Consider the following 13,141-nt stretch of genomic DNA (forward strand, 5'->3'; position numbering starts at 1 on the left):
AGCTCAAGGGAAAGAAACTTTAACATCAGAAAGAACTCAAGAAACCAGTTTTCCAAAACCTCTCTTCCCCTGTGTTTACTCCTTTGTTATGAATTTACTTCTTGGATGTCGAAATATTTAAGAACTTGGTGGAGACCAGTTTTATACGTTTCCTTCTGTCCTTCCTGGCTCCACAGCTGCAAAAACATCACCCCCACTACTGAGCTTACTATGGGGCCACGCAAGGGTAGACGTTTGACAGACATTGTCTGATGTATTCCTTACTGCAGCTCCCCACCCCCGCCGTCCCCGCCCCCCAGGGAGGCATTACTTCCGTTTTCCCCAAAAGGAAAACGAGGCACAGACAAGTTAAGGAACTTGCTCAAGGTCACAGAATTTGAACTCAGGCCACAGACGCTGGAGCAACTGGATAAAGTCCTCATCGCCCCATATCACCCACCACCGACCCCCAGCAGAACGTGACCCCCGCCAGGACGGAGGCCGGCAGCTGGGGGGCTGGAGCATGGGACCCCAGACCACAGACTCAGGCCTGCGCAGCCTCCCGGCTTCTGGGCTCCCCGCCAACCTCCTTCGCATTCCGCTGAGAAGCCAGGGGAGGGGTTCACTCTCAGGGGCGCACAAAAGCATGAAAACCTTACTTCAGCCTCTGAGATGCGGAACTGACCGACCTATCGTCTTGGGACCCAACAGTGCGCTTGGGTGCACCAGCCCTCTTAACGTTGGTGCCGGCTCCCTCCCGCCTCCTTCCCATCCCAGAGGGCCCCCTCGCCCTGGGCCGCACGTGCCTCTGGCAGCTCGAAGAAGAGGTCGGGGCTTGCAGGAGAGCGCGCAAACTGAAACCAAAACAGGCCGACGCGAGGAACGTCGAGGGGAAATGCAGACCCGCGGAAGCACAGCGCCTGGGCCAGGGCCTGGGAGCCTGGGCTCCGCCCCGCGCCCCTCTGCACCCCTTCCCCACGCTGCTCCCCTCTTCCTAAGTGTCCCCCGCTCTCCCGGGCAGCAGAAGAAGGGGTGGGACTCGGGCGGGCTCCGGGAAGGGACCCTGGAGGAATGGATGGTGGCCGAAGGGCGGAGCAGGGGCGGGGCCCGCGGAGACTCCAAGGGGCGCCCCGGGCGTGAGGCACCCACTCTGGGAGCACAGAGAACTCAGGTAGTCGGGCTAGATGGCGGCGCGCAGCCTGGGCCGCGGCGTCGGGAGGCTGCTGGGCAGCCTGCGAGGGCTCTCCGGGCAGCCCGCGCGGCCGCTGTGTCGGGTGAGCGCGCCGCTCAGGGCGGCCTCGGGACCCTGGGGCAGCGCCCCCGCAGTTGCCGCAGCCTGACAGCTCGGCTCGTACCCCGCGCTGAGTGCACAGGCAGCCCGGGAGCCGGCCGCCTTCTGGGGGCCTCTGGCGCGGGACACTCTAGTGTGGGACACCCCCTACCACACCGTCTGGGACTGCGACTTCAGCACTGGCAAGATCGGCTGGTTCCTGGGAGGCCAGTTAAACGTCTCTGGTGAGTGGGCTTCGGGAGACCCAGGACGCCCCCAACTCTTGCGTCCAGAGGGAACTCGGAGCCTCTCGCCTGCGGCAGCCGTCCCCGGGCTGCGCGGATCGCACCCCTGCAGGGGCCCCTCCTCCAGTATTCCGTCCGCCCCGCCAGCTCTAAGCAGTGGCTCCACGTCACCCTGTCCCTCATCCCATCCGGCCCCAGATCCACGTGCCCAGCTCGGGCCGGTGCCCGCGGGGACCCGGTGGCCGCTTGGGACGCCCCTCTGCTGGCCTTGCTCGGCGCGGCTCCTCGCTCTGCTGACTCCAGAGTTGCGTTACCGGGTGCATAGCGCCGCGGAGCCAGAGCCGGCGGGGAGCCGCGGGCTACACCCGAGCGCCCTGGTGTTGGGACTTTCCCGTTGCTATACCGGGGTGGACGGAAAAACAAAGCAGTGGCGGTTGTCACTGGGGGCTGCGGTGCCCGGGGATCAGCCTGAGGACAAGCCCTGCCCACATAAACAAACAGAGCTGTGGCGGGCGACCTGGGGAGGAGGAAACCCGGCGTGGCAGCTGGAACCAGTTATTTCCTCGCTGCGGGCCTGGGGCCTGTGGGCGGGAAGGAAGTAACAGCGGCCTCCCCGTTCTTGTTCTCGGCCTCAGAGAACTGCACCCCAGCGACCCAAGGCCTGCTTTGGACGCGCGGGGTCTGAGGTTCCCGGTGGTCAGTGGTCTGAAACTTGCTGAGCAGAGGCCTCTGCTGCTCTGCTAAGATTTGGGGCTGGGGGTCGTACACCGCACCCTCGCCCCCACCTAAGGCGCTGACTGGGCAGCCAGGGGGAAGCCCTGAACTGCAGGCAGGGCTGGCCACGCAGGGTGGGTGCCAAGTGCAGGGTGGGCCTGGCACCTAATCCTTCCAGTCCCACCCAGACCAAGGATCATTATACCCACTCCAAGGATTAGGAAATGGGCTTGGATTAAATGATATGTGCATTGTCTGTGGTTAGTGAGTGGCTGGACAGGGGCTGGACTTTGGACCCTGAGTTTTTAGTGATGACTCCAGGCTGCCAGCCAGTGGCTCACGAGGCCGGCAAGTATGTGTAATCACCCCTGTCCCAGAGGAAAAGGAAAACCACTGGAAATCTGGCATCTGCGTAGAAAGTGGACGTGCATGCAGGTTCATGTGCATGCATCGTCAGTCGGGTCCCAGGACCAGCAGCGGTTGCATCACTAGGATCTTGTTAGAAATGCAGATGCCCAGAGCGGGGGCGGGGCACACCAGCTCCAGCTAACACACCCTCTGGGGATTTCTGATGCCACTCAAGGTTGAGAAGCTCTGATTTGGGCCAAAAAAGAGAGCGTCTTCTACTTGAGGGATGAAGCTACAAAGACAAGAAGAGGTCTGCTCCCTCCCTTGGGTGTGAGGAGACCACCTGTCGCCAGTTACTCCCCAGTAGGACCCTTTGGCTCGAGGACGCGAGTGGTCTGTTTCTCGGCTCTGTGCTCTGGACTAGGCTACCTGAACCCAGACCCCAGCAGGACACTCGACCGGTGCCCTCGGGAGTGCAGCAGGCAGCGAGCATCTGGAAGAGTTGGGGGATGCACAGGGTCCTGGACAGTGAGGTGCTCCGGAGAGTGAGCGCGTCGGGCTGAGACCTGCAGTGTGGGTGTGAGGAGGGCACAGCGCCCCAGGCAGGGAGAAGCCACAGCAAAGTCCCCAGGGCAGGGGAGCTCACCAGACGTGGCCTGGCCAGCAGGGAGAGGCAGGTCACTGGGGCCTTGGTGGCCACTTTTTGAGCACCTTCTGCATGTGGTGAGGCACCTGGGGACACTGTGTTTGGGGCTCCGTTCTGATCTGTTGGACTCAGGCCACCTGTCAGTCCTGGAAAGACAGGGACACGTGGCTTATCTCACGGGCCACCCAGCCGCACCTGGGTGCTGTCCATCCTGGGGCTGGCCTGCCCCTCTCCACCTTCCTCAGCTCTGCCTTCCTGCTTGGTATAAAATGGTACAGGATGTCATGCTGGGCTGGGAGGTTGTGAGGGCCTGTTTGAAGTCGGGCAGTCACTCTCTCTGAGAGAAGTGTCCTGGTGCCCTGGCTGCTGTGGGAGCAGGTGAAGCAATGAGATGAATGCCAAGGCGAAGTGTCCAGCGTGGTTCCAGCCCTTCCTGCTTCGTCCTGGCTGGGGCCTTGGGCAGGTCACTGTGCCATTCAGAGGCATTTTCTCATCTACGCCTGGGCAGGCCGCTCTTCTGGGGGGCTCCGGGGTCAAATTTGGAGTGGAGCAAGTGTGTCAGGCAGAGCTTTTCAGATGTGAGAGTGGGTTCACATCTCCTGGGGCTTCTTATGAGGCTGGCTGGGACTCAGCAGGTCTGGGTGGGACTGACGGTTTGCATTTGTGACCAGCTCCTGGGGGGGATGGCGGGTGCAGACAATGTCGATCCTCAGCTGGGCATTCCCAGGCTTGTCATAGCTGCCCAGAGTCACTGGAGGTGACAGGCAGGCAGCGGTGTATGGGACTCTCTATGGAGGGATGATCTCCTGCTGATTATTCAGAAGCCAGAAGTCCATCACTTTCATGTGAAATCTCTTGATTTGTAAATATTGGACTGGATTCGCACACACACGCCCACACACCCTGGTTAGGGTGCTTAGCACATCTGTATACTGGACTCAGCCTAGGGACCACGTTGGCAAATATCGGTTGTACCTGTGTTTTAATTTTCTCCCTGGCAGTTGTGTTGTTTTTCCATCTCCTTCAGGGTTTACATGTTCCTCTCGCCTGCCTGAATTGGCCTCACTATTCTTATCAACTGTTCTGTCTCCCCTGTCTGTAAGACCAAGCCCGATTCTTCCCTCCTCCCCTCTTCCCCCACTACTGGCAAAGCTTGCTTCCCTCCCACTTGTTGCATAGAGCAGTTCTCCACTGCCTGGTGAAGAATTGGACTGTTATCAGGTGACTTTGGAGGGTAGGATGGTGGGAGAGACTGTGGAGCCAATCTGCCTGTGTTGAATCCAGCTCCGCCTCTGTGTGACCTTGGGCAGGCAGGTTAACTTCTCAGGACCTCTGTTTTCCCATCCGTAATGGGAGATGCTGGTGGTGTGGGTGCTGTCTCTGTGGAGGCTCTTGCAGTAATTATTGTTTCAGCCCCAGGCTGCTCTTAACTTCCTAGGGTTTGCCTCCCCAGGGTAAATTCAGCTCCATTTCCCCGTTTGGACAAGTGTTATGAGCCTGCCACCACCGACCTTGTGTGTTTGGTCACTTTGCATGTTTCTTACGTTTGCATCTGTCTCCTGCACGCACGACAGGGGTTTCGAATCTGCCCTGGCATTTCCCTCAGTGCTCAGCATGGTGCTTGATCAGGATTGGCACCCAGGACTGGTTGGGTTAAACCATCTCAGGGTTGTATGCTCCTTCTCTTTGCTCCTAAGAGACTACCCAACACCCAGCAAAACATTGTGGGGTTAATGCTGCACTTGGCATGGCCACAGTGAACAAAGGTTAACGTGCCCACTCCCCCAACACACACAGAGATGTCGGGTTCCTTGTGTAAATTCAGGTCTGCCACTGAGCTGCTTCTTAGTTTGTCTTCTTGTTTTTATTTTCTTCCATTTTGGGGCCATTTCTTCTCTTTTATTTTTCTGTTAATAGTAGTTCAAAGAACTTTCCTGTGTCTGTTGCTAGTATTAATAATTTTTTCCTGGCATCTGTCTTCATTTATTACATTTTTTGAGGTGTAATTTACAAACAGGATACAGGGGTGACCCTGAGAGACTAGGTGGGCAGGTGCTGCTGCCCCCAAAGTCAATCGCGGGGCTCATGTCCCTGCATACGCGGGGACCCACCGATGGGCCAGTGAGTGAAGAGAGCTGGCTTGAGGGTTGTCAGAAGGGGCTCAGCTTTGGAATCTAATGAGTAGTGACCAGCCTGCTGGCAGAGGAGCCCGTGCTGCTAATCCTCAGTCTCACAGTGTGCCGGTATGCCGCAGAGCTGACTGTTTCTGCCGGAGGGTCATGTGTGGAAGCTTGGGTAATGGAGAGGGAGGGAGCTGAGCCTTCTGCAAAACTAGGAGGACATTTCCCCATTATGAGCCACTTCTTGGAACAAGGCTGGTTTACTGGGTACTGGTGGAACATGTGGGAGAGTTGGGTCCTCATCCCTTCTTGCACCTTTAACCTTGGGGGCAAGACAGCACTGGGCAGATGGGAACTGCAGGAGCCAAGCCCTGAAACAGGAACAACCTGTTTGCGCTGAGTGTTCTTTCCAACAGCTCAGGCTGCACTGCCCAGCCCTGGCTGCACATCAGAACCAACCATGGTGTCTTTGAGGCTTTGAAGGCCCAGGGCCCATTGGGTAGGGTCTCTAGGGGTGGCCCAGGAGATGCCAATATGCAGCCAGGGTTGGGTCCATTGTGAAGCAACCACTTCAGAATATTTGCAGGACATCACCTTATACCTCTGAGATCATGTTTGTTCACCGTTCTCCTTGCAAGGGGGTAGAAACATCATCACTGATGAGGACAGGGTTCCTGTCAGTGGGAGAAGAGAGAGCCACAGCAAACTAGACCCCCGCTCCAATCCCTCACCCTGGCCGAATTCTCACTCCAAAAGCACCAAGTGTAACATCTGTAAACTCTCTTTTTGTACAGTCAACTGCTTGGACCAGCATGTTCGGAAGTCCCCCGAGAGCGTTGCGTTGATCTGGGAGCGCAATGAGCCTGGAACGGAAGTGAGGATCACCTACAGGTACTGTGTGCCCTTGAATGTTCAAGGTGCAAGGGAGGCACCCAGCCCGGTCCTGTGTACTGAGTCTGGCTGTCAGGGAGGGGCTGTGTGAGTCTCAAGGAGTGTACTTTGGCTTTGCAAATGCTCTCTTATCCAGGAAAAGTAAACATGAACGCAAGCAGAATGAAACACAGTAAAAGCCGATCTAGCCTGCCTGGCCACACTCTCAGTGCCTTGTGAGGGTGGGACAATAAATAAAATCATCTTTAGAAGAGTTATTTTGTTTTTAAGCTGATCTTTTTAGTCTCTGATTCCTTAAGCAGATTCTATGTGCCCAGCATGTTTCAGATGCTGTGTGCGTTGGGGGGTTTGCACTGGTCTTCCCCAAGCTGCTTCCTGTAGGAGCTGCTGTGTCGGTGCAGCACCTTTGTTCTCCATGCAAACCCCCTTTGCCTGAGGCTTACTTTACCCTTACAGAGATGCCTCAGGCCCACTGTGCCCCTAAACTGTGAGTTCCTAAGTCCCCATCACACACAATCATCCAGCGTGATTACTCTCCTGGGGGCAGCTCCAGGGTCTTCTTGTCCAATTACTTAGCAGGTCTTCACTGGGTGCCTTCGTATTGATATGGGCTGGGGTATGTTGCAGTAACAAACAATCCCCAAGCACATGGCAGAGCATGGCTGGGTGGCCACTGTGAGCTGAATAGTCTGGAAGGCCTCTTGGAGGAGGCAATGTTTCAGCTGAGGTCTTATGGGCCAAGAGGAGCAGGCCTGAGGAGACAGGGGCAGACCTGGTCCAGGGGTCCCAGAAGTAGAGGGAAGGTGCACGTGGCTGGGACACGGGAGTGAGGGAACGTGGAGGAGGAGAATTCCGACAGGCAGGTCCACACTGGGCAGCCTGAGAGCAGTAGTCACTGCCCTGCCACTCGGGTGACCTGGGGGCGAAGGGGCACTTGTAGTTTCCTGTTTGTTTCTTGAACTCCAATTTTATCACAGACCAAATTCACCAAACCTGCTAAAACTGCACTCACGCCGACTATTGGATGCAGACAAGTGATGCTAGTGGATCTGCTGCGGCTCCCAGTGGGCCCTGTCCTGCTTGTTCCTCCCCTCAGCCCCCGGGAGCCCTCAGGCACAGCCTCCACCAGCCTCGGCCAGGGCTCCTTTGCTGACCCGTCTCCCCAGCGGTCAGACTTATAGCCTATATAGCATGCATTTCTTATCTCTAGTCCCTGGTTGCAGATGCCATGTGGCCCACAGGCCAGCAGCATTCTGCTGCCCGGGAGCCTTGGGCCCCAGTGGACAACTGAGCGGCCCCCTAGGTGGCCCCTGCACACTGGAGTGCAGGGGCTCTGAAGACCCAAGCTGCTGCAGACGCCCCTCACCATGGTGGGCCCAGCTCCATTTGCCTGCGAATAAACCCCCTTCTGAGAAGGAACTTGAGGCTGCTGCCCCAGCAGTTGTTCTTCAGTAAAAGATGAAATCCTTCTGTTGGGGATCAGGGGCTAAGGAGCTGCACCTGGAGGTCCGGCAGGGCGGGCCCAGCCATGGCACTCCCCGAAAGGCCAGTTTCCCTCCATCAGTCTCTCAGGTGTGCCTGAACCCTGGGGCCGGCGGGCCGTGTGCGATGCCCCCTCAGCTGGACGCTACCCGTGGGTGCACTGAGTGCATGCTAAGCAGCGGTTCGGTCTGTGAGTGGGGCTGGAGCCCTGTGGAGATGTGTGGTTAAACATAAACCACATGAGAATTCTCAGGACTGCAGCCAGCCTATGAAAACTAAGGACAGCTTCAGGCCCATGGCACTGAAATGGCCCTGGCAAAGTACTTATTACTCTGTCTCCAAAAATAAACAGGGGCCGGTCACAGTGGCTCACGCCTGTAAACCCAGCACTTTGGGACGGTGAGGTGGGCGGATCACTTGAGGTCAGGAGTTTGAGACCAACTTGGCCAACATGGTGAAACCCTGTCTGTACTAAAAATACCAAAATTAGTTGGGTGTGGTGATGTGCGCCTGTAGTCCCAGCTACTTGGGAGGCTGAAGCAGGAGAAACGTTTGAACCCGGGAGGTGGATGTTGCAGTGAGCCAAGATTGTGCCACTGCACTCCATCCTGGGTGACAGAGCAAGACTCCATCTCAAAAAATAAATAAATAAATAAAAATAAAAAAATAAAAATAATCAGACTTCTTCCAAAATGGTTTTGCAGACTTTAGCCAGGCTTAATACGAGGTGACCATTTCTGTTTACTGTTTGAGTGAAAAGTGTTACCTGTAATTGCAGCTAGTATTTGAGGGATGTGAGTTCCTTACTGTCCTGGTCATGCTAAGTTTCTGATGTGAGGTGTTCTTCTTCCTTTCTCTGAGGGAAGCCCCCAGACATTGGTGCTGGTTGTCCTCCCAGCAGACATATCACTGCCACTGAACACAGTGCTTTCCTGCCCACGGGCCTCGTGCCACAGCACTTAAGGTGCCTAGGAGGGTTGCAGGCCTCCTCGGCTGGAAGATCAATGTACAGACTAGCAGCCTGGGCCTGTTAAAGAAACCCCTTGGGGCTGGTAGAGATTGGGATGCTGGTGGCGATGCCGGAAGCTTGCAGGCAGTGAGGAAGTCTGTGTGTTACAATCCCAGGTGACCTGGCAAAGGAAACCTCCCGACTCTGACCCCCACCGTGACCTTAGGCACAGGTGATGCTGGGTCAACACAGGCAGATGCAGCCCTGGGACGGGTGCCCATGGCCTTTACCCTGCAAGTGCAGGATTTGCAGTCCCTGCTTCCCCAGGTCCTCGGGGGTACAGGGTCTGCAGAAAGAGGCATGTTCTAGCTCTAGTTCAGTACCATCTTGCTGCTGGCCTGTGCCCTTGTGTGGCTCCCTAATCTCCCCGGGTGTGACTTTCCCATCTGTACACCCAGGGTAATTGTCACAATGGAGATGATTGTAAAGTAGGCACAGGGAGATGACAGCTTGAACGCACTAGCAAGTAAGAATAGCCGTGATGATGATGTAGCTGCTATTTATTGAGTACTCACTGGATTCCAGAGCTGTTTTCAGCATTGTAACTGGGCAGCGACGTTGGGCCTCATGCTGGCTGGCTGCAGGGCTCGGGAAGGAGGAGCCCGTTCCCTGCTGCGGTTTTACCCTGCTTCCTCCTTCATAATTGCAGCACTCACTTCCCACTGGGAGGTGAAGGGCTCAGCCTGGGACATCTGCACCCATCTCCCAGGGCAGTCTACCACCCAATTCCAGGTCCCAGCTCCACTTCCAGCCTTCCTCTGCCCAGAGCTAGCTGAGGCAGCCCTTCTCCCCTGGTGAAGCAGCAGGCTGAAAGCCCAGAGCAGAACAGTGCCTGCCAGAGGCTATGGGCCTGGTGGCCCTGAGGCTGTGGGGCCAGGCAGCACTCTGGGAGGGCAGCGGCTCTTTTTGGCTGTTTACCTGCACTTCTCCAGCAGGTGCCCATTTTATTTTATTTTTATTTATTTCTTTTTGAGACAGGGGCTCAAAAATGTCACCCAGGCTAGAGTGTAGTGGTGCTGTCACAACTCACTGTAGCCTCGAGCTCCTGGGCTCAAGTGATTCTCCTGCCTCAGCCTCCCAGTAGCTGGGACTACAGGTGTGTGCCACCAAGCCTGGCTAAGCTTTTTATGTTTTGTAGAGATGGGATCTTGCTATGCTGCCCAGGTGGGTCTGGAACTCCTGGGTTGGAGTGATCTGCCCACCATGGCCTCCCAAGTACTGGGATTCCAGGCGTGAGCCAATGCACCCGGCCGGTGCCTGTTTTAGAAGACTGTCCTTCACACTGTAGTTCGCATGGGCAGGTTCTAGAGACCCTGAGGGGTGGCCATGTGGAAAAATGCAAATTCCTCTCTTTCGGGAAAGCGGTGGCCCAGGTAGATGAATGAGGCTTTGAGATGGCTGCTGCCTAGCTGGTGTGTTTCTCCCTGACTGGAGCCTGGAGTCTGGGGTCTGGGGTCTGGGCCAGGAATTTCCAGGCTAGGGCTGGATTCCAGGTGCAGTAAGCAGCCTAAGGCCCTGTGCAGGTCCAGATCTTCTCAGCCAGCAGGGTGTGCCCCCACACAGAGGAGAGACCAGACTGTGGGTGCCAGGCTGGGGGTGCCTGCAGAGGCTCCAAATCAGTGAACCTCTTCTCTGAGGGTCTCTGTAGGGGGGGGTGAACTTGAACTTGAACTTAAATGAGAGCATCTTAAGCCAGAGGACCAGGTTTTAGCTCTGGCTTGTCCTATGGCCTCAGACCCATCCCTCTGGGCTTTAGTGTCCTCATCTGTAAAAGGAGGGATTTGATGGCCCCAGTGTTCCAGCCCTGGCATGCGTGCATGAAACACGGAGGGGCAGAACTGGGCCCCGAGTCTGCGAGGAAGCACAGTCACTGTGTGCCACTCCGGGAGCTGTTGCCCCGTGGAAACTCCCACTGGTAGGGGTAATTTCTGTGACTGTTATTTCCCGGCCTTTTCATTGGGCAGGGTCCTGCACAGTGAGAAACCCCTCACCAGAGGAGCAGAGGGAATGTCAGGCCTCCCCCAACCCCGGCTGCCTCAGAGTCCCAGGGGATTGAGGGAAGGCTTTCTCCGTGGGTGTGCTGGGCTGGGCATGGGGCTTTACTGCGAATCTGTGCAGCCTGGCACCTGACACGGAGGCCCGCAGGGCTGTGCAAGACAGGGCCTGTCCGTTCACCCTAGGGAGAGGGAGCTGCCACACACTACAGCTGAGGTGGGGTGGGGACTGAGCCTGGGGCCACCTCTCTGAGAGGCTTGTTTCTGTTGTCCGCCCTGGATATCTTCAAACACAGCTATTTAGGGGGGTCACAGAAGTGGCTGGTCCCTCGAGGGGAGCAGGAAGCAGGAAGTCCTGTCACAGACACTTAATTGGAGAAGGCTTTGTGGAGGGTTGAGTTCTGAGAGGCAGAGGAAGGGGAAGTGTGATGAGGGCAGGAGTGGGGGACTGGTGAGGACACGGCAGGGGGAGGGGCCAAGGTCTGGGAACTGGTGGAGGCGGGAGGCTGTGCCCTGCCTGCCTTGACCCTGGCAGGGGGAGGGGCCGGAGCCCTGGACCTGGTGGAGGCAGGAGGCTGTGCTCTATCCACCTTGACCCTGGCTGTGGACCCAGAGCCTGTCGCTCCACCTCTCCCACCCTTGGTTTGCGCATTTGCAAAATACAGTCACACTTCTCCTCCACCGGGCTGCTGGGGGTGGAGAGGGACACGTGGGATGAAAACCAGAGGGGTGTCTGGAAGATGAGGGCCCGTTGCAGCCGCAGGTTGGGGCCAGGTGAAGGAAGGCCAGCAGAGGGTTTCAGATTTGAAGAAGGGCAAGACATGGGTGGCCCCGTGGCTGCTGGGGCTGAGAGTGGGTGGGTGGTGATTTCAGGGGTGACGGTACTCAGTGGGACTTTGCCTGGGAGGACACATGCATCAGCTAAAATGTGCCCCTTCCCTATGTCCCTAGTGGGTGACCCTTGCCCTTTGCTCTTCTGCTCACCCCCCAAGTTAATTACCCTAATGAGCACACTCCTTTCTGAAAACATCAGGGCAGCTGGGGGAGGATCCTAACTCACGGGAAGTTGTGGGGGAACAGCCTCCCTGACCCGTGTGTGACACAGCTGTTGTCGTGGAAGGCAAACTCGGTGTGGTCTGTGGGGCTCCCAGGGCAGGTGAGGTGTGGAGTCCCGGCCTGGCTGCCCCACCTGAGAGGAGGGTGCCCAGGCAGCCTCTGAGACTCAGGCTGGGACGCTTGGTCTGGAATCTGCATGTTAGAGCCAGAATCCAGACAGGAACCCATGTTACTTGGGACGGGCTGTTTTTAAAGCAGCATCCACCTTTCCTCCAGCCCCGGGCTGCAACTGCTGCCGCTGGAATATTTGGGGTCTTCCTATGCACGCTGTCTGTGCTCCCTTACGTTCTCCTGGGTGCTGAGGTCTTGGCACTTCATAGTTTAGAAAGGCCCCATCTTCAGACTGCAGTGCAGTAACCCACACTGAGGGAGTTTATCTTTATGTCCACACGCGAGCAAATGCCTGTGGTGGAACTGGATCCTGGCTTTTGTGACCCCCCGCTACCACGCAGGCTGGATCCCAGCTTCTGTGACCCCCCCTGCTACCACGCAGGCTGGATCCTGGCTTTTGTGACCCCTCGCTACCACGCAGGCTGGATCCCGGCTTCTGTGACCCCCCTGCTACCACACAGGCTGGATCCTGGCTTTTGTGACCCCCTGCTACCACGCAGGCTGGATCCCGGCTTCTGTGACCCCCCTGCTACCACGCAGGGGCTGTTGGGATTGGCCCAGTTCTGGGAAGGGGCGGAACAGCTGGCAGAGGGGAGGGGTGGGAGCTAGTGGGTAATGGTGAGGAGGTGGGGAGGGGCGTGGGCTGGTGGGAGCACAGCCTCCCTAGGGGGAGGGTCACACCTGGAGATGAGTCTGTGAGGACCAGGACACAGCTTTGCGGCTCCTGTTTTGCATTTTCCCTCCTGTTTCTGCAGGCACTAGGCAGGGGGTAAGTGACTCGCAGCTTTGCTATGGGCTGCACTGTGGGGTCCCTCAGTCCTGCCCATGCCCAGTCCCCACCAGCACAGTGTGGGCAGCACAGGGGCCAGTGGATGAAACTTTCTCACCTGTCCAGAACTGCAGCTCAGCTCAGCTCAGCTCACCCCTATCCCTTCCCCATGGAGGGGCTACACCTTCATTCCCAAGTTCCTGCCTTTGACACTGCCTCCTCCCCTGCTAGGCAGACACAGAGTGAAGGTGTCACCGTGGGTTAGATGTGGGGTCCAGTGCACGGAATGGAAACCAAAGCCCATTCAGTAGTGTGTGTGCCCCTGTGGCAGGGTGCCCAGTGCAGCCCCGGGTGGGGTACGACAGTGGGGTGAGGATGGACTAGACCTCCCAGCTGGCCCAGGAACCCCTAACTCCTGGCAACAGGCCTGCACACAAGGCCTTGGAT

General features: G+C 57.2%; 1 protein-coding gene across 1 annotated transcript in view; it reads left to right on the plus strand.

Moving 5' to 3' along the window:
- The first annotated feature begins 336 nt into the window (after window positions 1-336).
- LOC119618631 (acetyl-coenzyme A synthetase 2-like, mitochondrial) overlaps window positions 337-13,141 on the plus strand; it is a 55,631-nt gene continuing 42,826 nt past the window's right edge. Inside the window, 2 exon segments of the mRNA XM_073008288.1 lie at window positions 337-1,494; window positions 6,117-6,213. Coding sequence (XP_072864389.1) covers window positions 1,164-1,494; window positions 6,117-6,213 — 428 coding nt within the window. The 5' untranslated portion in view covers window positions 337-1,163.

This window comes from Chlorocebus sabaeus, chromosome 2, assembly GCF_047675955.1.
Source record: "Chlorocebus sabaeus isolate Y175 chromosome 2, mChlSab1.0.hap1, whole genome shotgun sequence".
Lineage (NCBI taxonomy): Eukaryota > Metazoa > Chordata > Mammalia > Primates > Cercopithecidae > Chlorocebus > Chlorocebus sabaeus.